The following is a 15,678-nucleotide window of genomic DNA, read 5'->3' as shown; positions in this document are numbered from 1 at the left end:
TAACCCAGCGATCGCCTCCTCCAGGATTACTTCGATCGAAACCCACTTCCATCTGGTCCTGGTGATCGCACAGTCAGTGACGGATTTAAAACACTGGGGACCCTGGCTCAGGTTATTGAGTCGAGTTCCAAATAACTTTCTCGCGACCAAAATAGTGGATGTTTCTTTTTTTTTTCCTTCTAGACATTTTATAAAATTTACCGCAAGCACTTGACGAGGGAAAAAATTGTGATTCGAGATGATTAAAAAAAAATGTTTACTTTCGAGACAATTGAAGTGTGCGTTGGATTAATTTTCCAACTTTCAGCAGCGATTTCAGCAGCTGTTGAACAAAGCGTCGTACGAAAACGCATTTCATTCCGCACTCTCTCTCTCACAATTTTTTTCTCACGAGCGATCGCGCGTGTCTTCTTTGTCGGTTGCGCAACGTAGCGCGATTCGCCCGCCAGCGAGCACACCCGCCCACTGTGCTAACCCAGCAATTACTCGTAATTAAGCTGGAATAACCTGGAATTTTGCAGATTCTCCAGCGGATTGTGACGCGGTCCAACATACATTTCGGCGGCTCGCAAATACAGCGAATCGGCTGTCCCTAAACGGCTGTTGAATCCACCATAAATTCCTCAGCGCGCGATGCGTCATCCTCGCGCCGCGTTTCTCGACCTCGATTCCCTCGTGTTTTCTCCCATCCGGCTGTATTTTCGGGAAGGCTTCCTTACAAGCGACACGGCCACCACCTCTCATCACCATCCCCGCCGCGTCCTCCCGGGCGAGTTGCAGTTTTGGCACCGCGTTGGTCGCGATGACGTAAGCGCGCCCGTAACTCCGCGCCGCGCGATGACGCGTGGATTTCCTGATTGTTGTGCATTTGTGACGTGCACGATGAAAATCGATACACCGGTACCAGCGAAGTGTCTAGCTGTTCGCGACTCGTGCGGTCGCGAAACATCACTAAGATCGCTACGGGGGTCGCTCGTGCTTCGCGTTTCGATTCTTCACCGAGTGAAAAAGACACGATTTTATCGGCGAGCTCTCCTCGGCTGCTATATCGAGCGCGAAAGAAATTAATGATTCAATCGTATCTTTCGCTGTAATCCAATCTGGACGAGAAAATATGAAATGTGAAATTTTTCGCTTTCGCCATGCCGTAGAGATGCTCGACGAGATCGATATGCGAACGCGATTAATCGATAATCGCGTTGGAGAGGCTGCGCGACGAATCGGAGAGGATTCTTTTCCGGGGATTTATTAGAAAGGAACAAAGCTCCACGAGAGTCTCTGCGCGACGATATGCATTATGTCGATGGCGGCGGCGAGATGCTATTTTCACGCGATCCGACCAAAGGCGCACGATGCCTCCGCGTGGTGTTTGCGTCATCTCACGACGTCGCCGTCGCCGTCGCCGTCGCCGTCGCCGGTGGATAATTTTGATAGTCGCTCGTGCAAAAACAATCGAAGCCGCAACACATTGTTTCACGCGCTTGTTCGTCGCTCACGACGTTCTCTCGCTCGCTCGACTATTGTGTATTCGTCATTGGTGCGCAAAAAATTCGCGCTCACGTGGAGCGCGCGCGCGCGAGTTTACGAGCACCCTGTATAACGGCGACGACGGCGGTGGCTTCGAAGCATGAGTCACATCCGACGTTCCTCTCTCATATTATCCTCTTTTATCTCGCCTCCTCTTCGCTTTCCTTGCCTCTTATAACTCGCCGTTGTACCACTGTTGCCGCCCGTTGTCTCTTCCCATCCCCATTCGGTGCTTTCACTCTTTCCGCCGCTCCCACCGTTACTCTACTTGCTCTTTAATATTTCGCGCGCTAACGTATCCGTCACGTTACACGCATACCTCCTCCGCGTTACTCGCCGGCTCAGGTGTGCGTCAGGACGAACGTTCGACTTTCCGAAATTTTAATCCCTCCGCCGCCGCCGTTCGATCCATCGGATCTGAATCCGACCCCTCGAAACTGTCGTTACGCGTTTCCGCTCGTTCCAACGCACAAATTATCAAATTTACATTCCATGATGCATACGTTGAAAATCGCATGAAACAAGCTATTAAATTGACGGGTCGTATCGAGCCGCCGCGTCGCGCATACACGACAACGATATGCAGGCAGGAAATATCGGGACGACGATTTCGTCTCTCGCGCGCGCGCGAGCGTGATAAAATCGAGAGCGCGGATCACGCCGTCCGCGCGCGATCTATTCGATCCTCTCACTCCAGAACGCCGTTCTTCCCACGTTAAATATAGGCGACCCGGTACACACACACCCACACACACGCGCGCACATACGAATCCACCGCTCTTGGCCAACCGTGAGCTAGCTAACCGTATTCCACCGTATACTCTATTCTGTGTATTTTCTGCCGCCGTGAATCGAGGGACGCTTCCTACGGCCCCAGGTAGGGTCTCTCTTCCCCTTCGCTCGATGGAGGTCGGAATGTAGCCGTACGAAACGAAGCCAGAGGAGAGAGAGAGAGAGAGAGAGAGAGAGAGAGAGAGAGAGAGAGAGAGAGAGAGAGAGAGAGAGAGAGAGAGAGAGAGAGAGAGACTCGCTCTGGGAAGGCACGATTCGCCGCACGGTAACGTGCGGAATTTTCGAGATTCGCGCACCGAAAATTGCGGTTTTTGCGATGCGCGATGGACGGCGGGGTCGCGCGCGACGGACAATCGATACTCTACCGCTCTACGAATACGGATCGAACAGACAGAAGTGGGAAATGTTCCCGTTTGATCCTGCGGCGTGTACTTTGGCGTCCCCGGCACGAATCGCGTCCGTGATCACGCACACGGATGGGATATGAGATGGATACGGATCAGATGAGTGTAAATGGGTCTTAATCGATTCGGAGTTTGCATCACGCTCCAGAATCCGCGTCGATTCTAATCTCGCTCGGGAACCATTAACGCCGCCGAGTAAACTGGAGCCTCGGCACCAAGAACGCGCACTTCCGACTCGTCATTCCGTAGATTCGCATCTTGCCCGTCGTCGTCGTCGTCGTCGTCTTCGCCTTCGCCTTCGCCTTCACTAAAGCTTCATTCGCCCTCTGTACTTGCACGCGCGCGAGGACCCATCTCTGACGGGATATAAACAGAAAGCCACGAAACTCGAGACAAGTTTCTTGATCTCTAAATTGAAATTACCGTCTGTGTGCATCTAGTTTCTCACCGTGACCCGCTAACGGTCTCTCGCGCCTCCGTTATTCTCTTTTCTCTCTTTCTCTCATTCTCTCTTTCTCTCTTTCTCTCTTTCTTTCTCTTTCACTCTGTTTCATCGGCAACGTGAGCAAAGCCGAAGATGGCCAAGACATTCTGGATTCTGTGCAGTGTGAACAGTCGCTCGATACTTTTCCAACATTATCCGAAATATACGAAATGGGAATAAGTAGGAAAAGAAGCAATAGTTTTCCTTTGTTGTCGCGACCGCAAATCCGCGCCGCGATCCGGACTCGTGTATTTGCAATATCTGTGTTATTTCGTTTGAAACTCGAGCACAATGCAAAACGATTCCAACTGAAACATGCTCGTTGAACCGGGGGGGGGTGGCGAGAGGGGGATCGCGACTACCTCCTCCTGCTCCTCCTCCTCCTTCTCCTGATAGCACGCAAATTTTCGCACAAACGACAAAAAATATCTTGCGGATTTTTCTCCATTTTTCACCTCACTCAGCGCGCGGATGGCGCGCCAAGTGATTTACATGACGATATGTCGAAAAGCTGGGACGTCGACGTAATACATCTTTTTGTATCACACACGTGCGTGCGGGAGGTAGCGGTGAAAGAATACTGTTTCGCGATCGGAACCGTCGCGCGGTAAAGCAAATCTCGCGCAAATTGCAGGTCGCGCGCGCGCGCGCTTGCGCGTCCCTCGGTTCGCCGACGCTCGTCGCGCATACACTATAATCCGGAAAGGGATATCGAATTGCTAATTAACCGCAGAGTCGGTTAGCAGAGTCGGAGTATCGAAACGATGTTCGTGCTGCTGCAATGCGCAATCGTGAGGGACGTGTCGTCTCTCGATGGCTCCTCCGTTGCGTGGCTCGATGCGCGGCCCTAACGAAAGAGAGGACCGATGTTTGGCCGCAGACAGATCTGGAGAAAGAGAGAGAGAGAGAGAGAGAGAGAGAGAGAGAGAGAGAGAGAGAGAGAGAGAGAGAGAGAGAGAGAGAGAGAGAGAGAGAGTGAGTGAGTGAGTGAGTGAGAGAGTGAGAAGGGGGTGCGGTGATGCAGTGACTGATCGGAGGGGGCCGGAGGAGGGCGAACCATGGAGGATGAGCGAACGTGGCGATCGATCGGGGTCCCCTCACTGAACCCCACCGGCGAGTTCCTCCTCGTGTAGAGAGAGAGAGAGAGAGAGAGAGAGGAGGAGCTCCTTCACACCGTCGTCACGCATACACGCACACCGACACACCTTTGTTTCCTCTCTTTGTTTCGTCGGCCGCGCACCGGTTCTCCGCGATTTCTTCTTCCCTGTTGTTATTTTCCGTTATTTGTTTTATATTCCTCGATTGCTCCCGCGCTACCGCGCTCCAGCGTGTTTTGTCTTTGTATAATCTTTTCATTATCCCGACATTCCTCAATTTCCTTCCCCTCCTTGAGTAGTTCCTTTATTCTTCCTACCTCCTTTTCCGTCTTGCTCAGTTATATTTTGATATTCAAAGGAGCTATTTTCGTACTTTGCTTGTGTGTAACCGGCGGTAAAAACCGGCGTGTATCGCCCTCTCTCAAGTGTGTATCGTAACTTGTTTCCTTCGGAAGCAAAGTGAAAAAAATGCTTCCGCCCTTTGTCGGATGATTCTACGTCAATAAGCAAAATATTGCTCACGCGGAGCGCGAAATCTCGTTCTCTCGTGGAACGGAGAGAGAGAGAGAAAGAGAGAGAGAGAGAGAGAGGGAGGGGGGGAGAGGGAGAGAGAGCTGCGAGAGTCAGGGCGAACGATAGGCGCTTCCAACTGCATGGAACACGCTAATTGCTCGCCAAGGACGATATAATTATTGCGCTCGATGCGGTCCGTCAGTGGGAGTTTGCCGATGCGAATAGTCGCAACGTGCGTACTTCATCCTGTTTGAGCACGCGGAAGCGAGAGAGAGAGAGAGAGAGAGAGAGAGAGAGAAAGAGATGTTATATTATCATAAAATTAATCCCGCGAGAACGAAACAGCTTCGGAAAATTGTAGAAAAATACATTATCGTCGACGATCGCCATTTTCTCGCTACGCGATACATTAGCATGCTTCTTCATCGTTCCGCCGCGTAAACTTGCATGAAACGCGATTTGACTCTCTCCGCCTGGAGCAGATCCAAAATACCAAAGACACACGACGGGGCGAGGATTTCAAAGGCGGATCTCCGAGTCCGAGTCCGCAAAGCGTGCAAAGTTCCAACAGCCCCGTTATTGCGAAACGCATTTGTCTCGTTCGTAATTTGAATTTGCAACTGGAATGTCAGCCCGCGAGGACTCGCCGCGCGGCAGCGAGGCGAGGCGACGCGGACGCGCGGTGTCCTTCGCACTTATTCGCGAATGACATCGCTCGAGCCGCGCGCGCGCGCGCACGACCCCTTTCCCCGTGACCCCCGCCGAGAGAACGCCATCTCGGCCTCACCCTTCCGCGCCCGCCACCCTCGCCGCACACCTTGGGGAAGGTCGGGTCTAGGTCGCGTGTTGGACTGCTCTCGTCCGCCTCTCGCGCGGGTTTGAGCCGCGCGTTAACGCGATGCGACGCGACGCGACGCGACGGCCGCGTTAGGTCGGATCGATAAATTTGCAAGTACGACGCTACAACGACGGTACTTGCCGGCCGACGAATACCAGATGAACAAGTCGTTTATTCCAAGAGGGGGTGCTACCTCGGTGAGACACGAGGACAGAGCTAGGACAGAGGAGACGAAGAAGGACAAAGGATTCGGGATGCGTAGACGCGCGCGTGATATGTGATATGCCGTCGCGTGAGTCGCGCGTCGTCGATACGAGACTCTCGACGAGAATAAATTAATTAAAAAATTAGTAAATTAATTTGCAGCGGCACGCTTGGAGTGAACGTTAATCTCCATTCACGTTATTCTTAGAAGCGCGCGGCGCTTCTCGATAGCGATCTTTGCGTCTCTCGGGGATCGCGCCGGGATGCACATTGCGCGCATTGTTTCCTTCGCGGTCGACTCCCGGTCGTTCCCGAATCCCGCGCGCGGTGTCCGCGCATAATAGCGTCACGGTAAACCGAATTCGTGTGTCTGGTCGATAAACGACGCACTCCGCTCGCTCGCTCGCGAGTGCGAGCGGACGGCCGGCCGGCCGAGGCCGAACGAGAGAGAGAGAGGGGGGGGGAGACAGAGAGAGAGAGAGAGAGAGAGAGAGAGAGAGAGAGAGAGAAGTCTCGCCAATAAAGCGAGCGCACAACGACAAAAACGTCGGGATCAATCGGGGTTAACGAACGTAATTCCTCGGTATTCCGGTGGCTCGTGGCGAGCCCGTAAAAAGGTGGAGTTGCGCACAAAGCCAAGGGGATGGGGTGGCGGAGGGCCGCGCGCGAGGGTCAGTTCCGAAACCATAGAAACTCTCCTGCGAATCGCGTTAACGGCGCCGCGCAGCACACACATCGGATCGCTTTAAATGGATTGACCGATATACACACAACGTAGCTAAAATACTACGTTTTAACACCCACTGCGATCGCGATTAATCATGTCTGTTGCGAACCAGTCCAGATGAACTCTCTCTCTCTCTCTCTCTCTCTCTCTCTCTCTGTGACTGTAAAGACCGCGCTGTGCTATTCGGAGCGAGTGGTTCAGCGAACTTGCTACTTTTTTCGGACCGGATTGCACCGGAGAGAAAAGGAATCTCTCGCGGTCTCGCTTTTCTCGCTTCCTCCGCTTCCTTGCTGATTATCGACCCTGGACTAGACAAGAGAATACAGAGAGAGAGAGAGAGAGAGAGAGAGAGAGAGAGAGAGAGAGACGATTTGTCAATTTTACGCACGTCCGGAATACCCGTTCCGCGATCGAAAGAAGAAAGAAAAAGAAAAAGTTTGCGGGTTTGTTCGTCGGTACTATTCTTTGGCGAGCCAAAAATTTTTTTCTCCTATAGTAGCAGGGAAGTACAAATGTCCAGGAATATAATAGAAAACACTCGATATATCACTGTTCGATAACTCACTGGCTCGTGCGCACCGGCGCACAATGAGAGAGAAATCGCACGCAATATATATAATAAGAAAAGTACTCGTTAATTTCGTGCGCATATCGCACCGGTGGTCTGATTAAAAGCGATTCGACCGGCGTTCTATTGTGAACACGTTCGTGAACACCGGATGGCGAAGCATTAGTATTTATTAACCTAAAGTCACCCTGTAATTGACGTAATTGCCGGCTCGAGGTATTCCGCGAAGACTGTGGAAATGACTCGCTGTAAGTGTACGTGCGCCTCGCGAGGGCGGCTTAATTGCATGGAATTATTAACAAACAATTTGAGCAACACGATCTCCGTTGCACTCGCGCGCCTGCAAACAGCGACCGAAGAAGGAGAAACTCTGCTTCGGACGAATCTATTTGAATCGATATCGTAAGATCTTGCAGCAGCATTGGAAATTCGCACTTTTTATATCTACTCAAACTTGACGTTTATTAATAAAAATATCCAAACGAATCGGAAGAGAGGGAGAGAGAGACAAGCCGCTCTTTCCTGCGACACGGAAGAACGACGCGGCTTGTGCAATCGAAATCATTGCCTCTTATCGTAGGAAGCACGACGCAACGTCTCTCGGCAGATTCAGAGAAAGGCAGTCGGGAAAGATACACCGCGCGCGCCTCTCTCGCGCTGCTTAGGGTTAGTGCACGTTTCCAAGGCTTCCTTTCGAGATGCAGCGAGATGCACAGAGGAAGGGAGACGAGAGAGAGAGAGAGAGAGAGAGAGAGAGAGAGAGAGAGAGAGAGAGAGAGAGAGAGAACTATTGCGCGCCGTGGCGTGGCCGCGCATAGCGAATATCGTTGTCCTCCTCCTCGGATCCCTCGAATTGTAGCGCGTTGTCAATTATGGAACGACACAGGAAGAGGACGCGACGTTCGAAGATAAATTTCACCGCCGCACGTTGTCACATCCAGGGAAATGTGACTCGATGACAAGTTGAATCTTTTTTCACATTCTTTAATCTTTTTCCCACCGGCGTTTCTTTTTCTTTCGTCGGGTGTCGGTGTACATGATGATAATCGGTGTGCATTCATCTCGTGTGTGTGTGCGTGCGTGCGTGCGTGCGTGCGTGCGTGTGTGTGTGTGTGTGTGTGTGTGTGTGTGTGTGTGTGTGTGTGTGTGAGTGTGTGTGTGTGAAGCAAATGTGTCCAGGTATCTTTGTCCTCCGTTTAATGAACGTGGCTTTTATTTGCGGTTCCTAAAAAAGATAAAAAAAAACAATTATTCCGCATTTATATGGCTGGGCGATTTTTGCTTGTGAATTTGAGCTGACACGTTGAAAAAGGAAACGATACAATATAGCTCATTTCGACGATGAAAATTCGCCAAGACTGTTGACCAAAGCGGTAGAATTAACCGCGACTGCGTAATTGCCCGGCTCTCGTTGAATTTCCACCGAGGAAAAATCGCCATGGAGTTTGTCGCGGTATCTGTCGTCCCCGGGATGGTGATAGCGGGAGCGGTGCTCTGCATACGAATATAGATAAAGCGGTGGGTAGTGTCGGGGTTCGCCAACTTCGTCGGCGCCTCCGCGCGATGAGAAATGCGAGGTCGCAGCCAGACGGTTGCTGTTCTCCTCCTCCTTTTCCCCCTCACCTCTTACTCGAGAAGAAGAAAGAGGGAGAGACAAAGGAAAGAAGCGAAAAGATCGAACGCGTTTCTCGCGAGACTTTGTGTTGTCGGCGTTCCCCCGGCCGGCCTTCCGAATGATAAATAATTTTTTCTTTCTCTTCTTATTACAACTCCGCCGAGACACGAATCGATTTTTCGTCGTCAGATGAGTCGTCGCGGCAAGTAGCTTGAGGTTCGAGGAGAACTTAAGCGAGCGTCAATCGTCTCTCTAATTGTTTCTTTTTATTCTGTTATCCAATGTAACCATCTCTTTTCCTCTCGTGGTGAATTTCGAGAGTCCGCGTCCCTGAGTGACCAGCATTGAGAGCGCACTGTCGCACATTGCGACAGGTTTGAAAAAAAAAAAAATACCGTTGCATCCCGCTGCATCTTGCTGCATCCGCATCGTTCCTACTACCCTTCGTTATTACGTGTTTGCGTCAAAACTTTAAGTCCTTCGATACACGTGGGCGAAGGACAGCCGCGCGCGTAGAGATGTGGGTCATTCTACATGCATATGCGCATAGTTGCACTCGGTCCTGTGTATCCGAATGCCCCAATGACCTGGTTATCCGATCTCGGCGTGACCTCGGTTCGTGACGCGCGCGAGCACTCGCAAAATCAAGGTAAACCCATCGCGCCGCGGCGCACATTCGCGATTAGCCCAATTCCGCTCTGTCCTTTCTTTTCTCCGTTGTTTCTTCCCTCTTGCTGCCGTCCACCCTCTCCTCTCCATCTATATCTACTGTGTCGTCACAAAGCCCCTCATGTGTAAAGTCTCGCTGCCGTAGTACGTAAACGTAACGGGGCACGTGCCGATCTCCGTGTTGATTAACACGCGTTATCGGCGCTCCTCGGCCGAAAATTGTATCACGCGTAATGATCCTTAAATAAGTTGCTTCAAGTTTTACTTAAGCTTATCGGTCGTCTCCGACCGATCCGCCGCCATCGATTTTCTTGCCCTTCTGCACCGACGCGGATGGCGCGATATCCGCCAGACACATACACACACACACACACTCACACCGATAATGGTCTTTGGTGTCGCGAGCGATCGAGAGCTCCCGCGGTTTCTCCCTTCTTCTTTTCTCGCCGAAGCTTCCAAAACGAGATTATACTAAAGAGAGTTTACTCGTCGTTTAATTACGGGCGACGGGGTTTACCTACTCGAGCGGAATTTTCACTCAAAACTGGGTGTCAAAATATTTTACGTTAAACAGCAAAAAGTAGGTCGCTCCCCCCTCCCCGCCTCGTGCCTCCGTCGCGTGATGTCGTTTGATCAAATCGCCCGAGTTTTCTTTTCTCCAAATTATTATTCTCGCGCGAAACTTTTGGCAAAATAGTAATTCAACCGGATGTCGCATCGGGGGTTGCTTCAACGGAATTTTAATTTGAGTCTTGAGCACATCGGGATATCTAACATCGAATATTAAAAAGTGGGTCATTTCCCGTGTGATATTACGAGAGATCGAATTCTCGGTAAGTAACTTCCGCTTTTCTCTCCGCCATAGATTTATCTTTGTGTGAAATATTTATGTGAACCTTTACTCGACATTCTTAGATCGAGCTACCTCGTGTTCCCGACTATAACGGGCGGCTTATCGACTCTTTTGGCGAGTGCTGGGAGGAGGGGGGAGGGGGGGCAGAAAAAATAAATATTCGTTCCTTTGTCGGGAGTCGTAGATTTACGACTGGACCAGCGAGATATTTCCAAGACCGAGGCGATCTCTCTCTCTCTCCCTCTCTCTCTCTCTCTCTCTCTCTCTCTCTCTCTCTCTCTCTCCTCAAGGTGAAAAACACGAACGCCTGACGTGTATCATCAGCCTACGGATTCACCTTAAATGGCGTTAGCTCCTTAATTTAATCCACTTATCCGTTTCATTAGAAAGGCAGCGAGACGTTCATTATACTTTCCAAGTCCACATGCAATTTGGCCGCCGATAGAACGCCGGTCATTATCCCGAGTTAATTGAAGACGATCCCACTTTTAAGATTATAAGTTGGCGAAACTCCTCCAAGTTGCGTGTCGAACTCGGCTTCTTGGAGTGATTATCCGTCACCGATGTTAGCTTCAAGATTCACCCCTTTTTACAATATCCTCGCTTGATTTAACCCGCATCTTAACTCTCTTGGTCTTTAGTAAAGTTCAAGTCGTGCGCATTAGCCGCATAAAAATATAATGCACCGCCACGAGGTGAGATACACTCGATACGATTGCTAACGCTAAAGCGCAACGATATTCAGACAGTTTTGTACTGTCGATTGTGTGTGTGTGTGTGTACGTATGACAAATGTTACGGGATCTCAATCCTCTTCATCTCTCTCTCTCTCTTCAACTTGTTTCTTTTCAAATGAGATTCGTTCATCATTGCACGGTGGTGGTGGTGCGTGGTGAAAGCAGCGAAAGTACGCGATCAGAGTACGCTGTGGCGTGAAACGAAAGAAACGAAATATTCCACGTACTAGGCAGCGTGACATCGTGAAATTCACGTCGCTAGGTATATTTAGGTGTAGACGGATGGATAGGTCCGTCGATGGACCGACTGTGATCGAGGGGTTCTCTCGCATTCGGTGAGAGAGAATCGAGAGTCACCCCTCGGTGCGCACCCTCGGCGAACTGGAGCCCATTTGCGTTATCCTTATCTTTTCGTCTACTCTGTACGAAACGCGATTCCGCGAGACACGTCGGAAATGTTGTATCGCGGACAACGTGACAAGTCGCGAAACGAAGTCGAGGTTGCGCGTTCACCGAGTCGGAACAACTGAAGACGAGGCGAAGCTCTGAATGCGAAATATCTCGACCAGACAAAGAGAGATAGAAAGGGGGGAGCGGACGACTCGAGCACGTGACTCGAGTAATCGACTGGTAACATATGGATAACAAGTCCCTTTAAAGTTGGGACTGTGATGTACGAACCTGCGAGTCGATTCGACTCGACTCGACTCCACAAAGACCCTTCTCTCGTGACTCTCATGAATTCACACACACACACGCAGCTTTCGAGGAAGAGAGAGAGAGAGGGAGAGAGAGAGAGAGAGAGAGAGAGAGAGAGAGAGAGAGAGAGAGAGAGAGAGAGAGAGAGAGAGAGAGAGAGAGAGAGACTTTGAGAGCCTCCAGCGTCCGTATCGAAAGAGAAGGTGCAGGAGGACCTCTTCCTCTGTGCACGGCCCGACGATCCTGGTCGTCCCAAATGACGAGAGTATAAGCTAAAAGTACGCCTCTCCTCTCATTCTCTCTCTCTCTCTCTCTCTCTCTCTCTCTCTCTCTCTCTCTCTCTCTCTTTCTCTCTCTCTCTCTCTTCATCTCTCGGGGCGTTACGTTAATGAAGCAATTGTCGATCCACGCGCTCTCTCGATCGATGGGAATCGCGCCGCGGTTTTGCGCGCGAATAAACTCACGGCGCGTAATTTGCGGCTGAATCAAGCCTCAGGACCGACCATCTAGTCGCTGGCTGCTCGGAAAACCGATATCTCGTTATCGACATATTAGAAAATGACGACGGCAGGGCCGGGATTAAGGTGTACGCGAGGGTGCGCGCATTAAAGCGCGCGTATTGTCGCTTTTGATTGCGACGGCTCGTGCGTTACGCAATATTTCGAGATCTCTGCTCTTGTTTTCGCATTAGAGTTGGAAAGGTGTATCGAGGCTGAAAGAAGGGGATGGTCGTAATGGAAAATCTGTCCGAGGGAAAACCGATTGTGTGCCAAGAATGAAAATCCAAGCGCGCGAGGATCAAGATATTCGTTCGCGATATCTCGTTTGTTTGGGGAAACGTGCACGCCGATGTATTCTTATTTATTTATTTTTTTTTTGTTTTTTTTTTTTTTTTATAGAGAGAAAGGGAGAAAATATGGGAAAAATAGTTTTCACATTCGCTCTGTAACTCATAAATGTTTCTCGTAAATGGCACTTGCGCAGTATTTTACAGCGCTATTGGGAATTGTATCCGTTTATACCGGGCCCTGTGCCGTTAACACACATTTAACGTCGAACAATCTGAATTCAATGGAATTTTGGCGAGAGGAAAGACCAGGTCCAAAAAATGTCCCGGTTTTTTTCATACGCAAGTCGGGCAAAAGTGCGGCGCAACAGTGTACGCGGATATGCCTATCGCCGCGCTCGGGATTTTATTTCGCTAGAAATTTGCGACCCTCGTTTTTTCTCGCGACGAGCGAACGAAAATTCTTCGTAGAGTCCCTTCGGAAAAATGATGAAATTGGACGAACTGAATAATTCGGAATAAATTCGCGAATCTCTCCTCCCGCGCGCGCCCCCCCCCCCCCTTATATCACCTCGTCACACCACACCGCGCCTCGCTTTCCTCGCTCACTCACTCTGTCTCTCGCTCTCGCTCTTCCCGCATACCGCATACGAGTTTCCTCATTATACCTTTATTATACGCCCGCCCGCATTATTCCCCCGTTATACACTTTACAACAGGCAGCCAACAGCGAGCCAACCTCCGAGCCGCGCGCGAAAATTCCCGCAATGCCAAGGGGAAGTCTCGCGTGCAGCTGGGCGATAATGCTCGCCGCGGGGACGATGATTTAAAGCTTTAGCAGCGGATTGTCGCGACCACGATGACCGCGAAGGGTCACGAGCGGTCGGTCGGATCCTCCGAGTGCTCCACCGCGTCGCGCCAGCTTCGTCGTCACTAATTATTTATGTTGTCCGATCTTCGCGCACCCCCCCCCCCCCCGCCGACATTAATTGAATTCGCGTTCGTCCGAAGGGGAAGGAAGATTGTTCGAATGTCAACGGCTGCGCGCGCGAGTAATCGATTCGCGCTCGTCGATTCGCATGCTTCCTTGGAACAAGGCAAGCGCAAAGGAGTATGTTGAAAAATGGACGATCTTCGCGGCGAGCCGAGCCGACGTGTAAAATTTGCATGGTTTCTCCCCCGGCCTTTTAATCACGTCAAATCACGTGGTGTGATATCCGATTGTTATCAAAGTGTGGGCAAAATGGTGAAAACCTCAAAGATGATAACCTATTCATGACCTCAATTTTTCTCTCCAAATATATCACGACTTTTCACAAAAATGGAAACAGGGAGGGGTGGGAGGGAGGATGTTGTCTTTGATAGCAAACGGATATTACCACGTGTGATTCTAAGCGGCGATTCTAGGTGAAAAAAACTATAAGAGATGACGCAAATTTTGCACTCCGTTTTGGGGGCAAAAATCGGCTCCTTTTTAATACGCTCCTTTTATTCCTTTACGCTATCTCGCTTGCGTAGCGACACGTGCCTGATAATGTTCTGACAATGCGCACGTGTCTGCGCGCAGTTATTAGTACTGATCGCGCTTAATGGCAACACAAATTGATGTGCCTCTTCTCTCGCAATGCGGGGGGAAACGGATGCGTTATAATATAAACGCCTAATTACTTTGGATTATACTTTGGATGACTGATCGAAAGATAAATAAAGTCTGAAAAGTGACTTGTCGATGAGCTCCTTACGCTAACCGTCATTGTCTCTTTGTACTTCACAGATAAATCTACGCCTCATCCTCGTCAGTGGCAAGACAAAAGAGTTCCTATTCAGTCCGAGCGATTCCGCGGGAGATATAGCGCACCATGTGTTTGAAAATTGGCCGGAAGGTGAGTCAGTCGTTGCCGTTTCGAAACTCGGGTTGCATCGCACCGATGTCCATTAGCGTTAATATCATTGCTATAGCGGCCTCCTCGTCGTATGTTCTCTCTTTCTTCTTCCTCTTCTTCCCCTCCCACTCTCTCTCTCTCTCTCTCTCTCTCTCTCTCTCTCTCTCTCTCTCTCTCTCTCTCTCTCTCTCTCTCTCTCTTGCACAGCGCTATTCGCAATTATTGCCATTAATTACCGATGCCATCGTGTCACACGATAACAATACGACAACAACGGTATGTTAAATATTACAATTTATAGGACACATTCCGGATTTGGGATCCACTAGCGCCGCCTTCAAAATTTAAGTCACTGATAGAGAACCGAGAAAATTGGCATGTGCGTGACACACGAGCATGATAAGTTCACGCAGACACAAAACGAGTAGAGAAAGTCGCGACAATTGTTGATAAAATATAAAATCACGCTCCGTTAAATTGTTCGATCAAAAATCGCCCGAGACTGCGCGTGTATCCTCCTTTAGAGAGAATTCCGCGTTGCTTCTCTAAAATTATTCGATTACTTTGATACTCGTCCCGGAAACTTTTAGCGAGTAGCTCGAGAGAGAGGGAGAGAGAGAGAGAGAGAGAGCGAGAGAGAGAGAGAGAGAGAGAGAGAGAGAGAGAGAGAGAGAGAGAGAGAGAGAGAGAGAGAGAGAAAGTGCTCTCGGCATCTGCCCAATGTTATCTTCTTCGCGTTGCAGACTGGGCAGAAGAGGCGGTCGCCAAGGCGGAGATTCTGCGGCTAATCTACCAGGGTCGTTTCCTACACAGCAATGTCACGCTCGGTGCTCTTGGGCTTCCCTTCGGAAAAACCACAGTGATGCATCTGGTGCCGCGGGAGAATCTTCCGGAGCCTAATTCTCAAGGTGAATTCGCGGGAGGCAACCCTCTCCATCTCCTTCGGGGCGGGCGGTTGCGCAACTTTTTGCGTAGGGTTTCTCCCTCGCTCACGTGCGTTTTTCCGCAACGAACGACGCGCAAGCACGTGTGACATTTTCCTTAGCCCCCCCCCCCATTCCCCATCCCCCACCCCCACCCGGCTGGATAACTTCTTCCGTCGTTCCATCGTGTGATAATGAGACTGCTACTAATAAGGCGCTGTAAAATCCGGACTGCAGAGAAAAAGAGAGACACGTAATTCTTGTTCGCTCTGAATATTCCGTATCCGCTCGTACTTTTGCATAATGCAGCGCGTATCCCTTTCTTTCCTCCTCTCTTTCTTTCTCCCGCGGGGAAATA

General features: G+C 50.4%; 1 protein-coding gene across 1 annotated transcript in view; it reads left to right on the top strand.

The window, feature by feature from the left end:
• The window catches only part of UBL3 (ubiquitin like 3), a 36,178-nt gene that overhangs the window by 14,622 nt on the left and 5,878 nt on the right, over positions 1-15,678 (top strand). The window contains exons 2-3 of the mRNA XM_011148518.2: positions 14,289-14,397; positions 15,141-15,305. Coding sequence (XP_011146820.1) covers positions 14,289-14,397; positions 15,141-15,305 — 274 coding nt within the window. The remainder of the gene's footprint in view (positions 1-14,288; positions 14,398-15,140; positions 15,306-15,678) is intronic.

Source organism: Harpegnathos saltator, unplaced genomic scaffold, assembly GCF_003227715.2.
Source record: "Harpegnathos saltator strain DR-91 unplaced genomic scaffold, Hsal_v8.6 scaffold774, whole genome shotgun sequence".
In the NCBI taxonomy this organism is placed as follows: Eukaryota; Metazoa; Arthropoda; class Insecta; order Hymenoptera; family Formicidae; genus Harpegnathos; species Harpegnathos saltator.
Note: the sequence above shows the minus strand (reverse complement) of the source record. Positions and strands in the feature narration are given on the sequence as shown.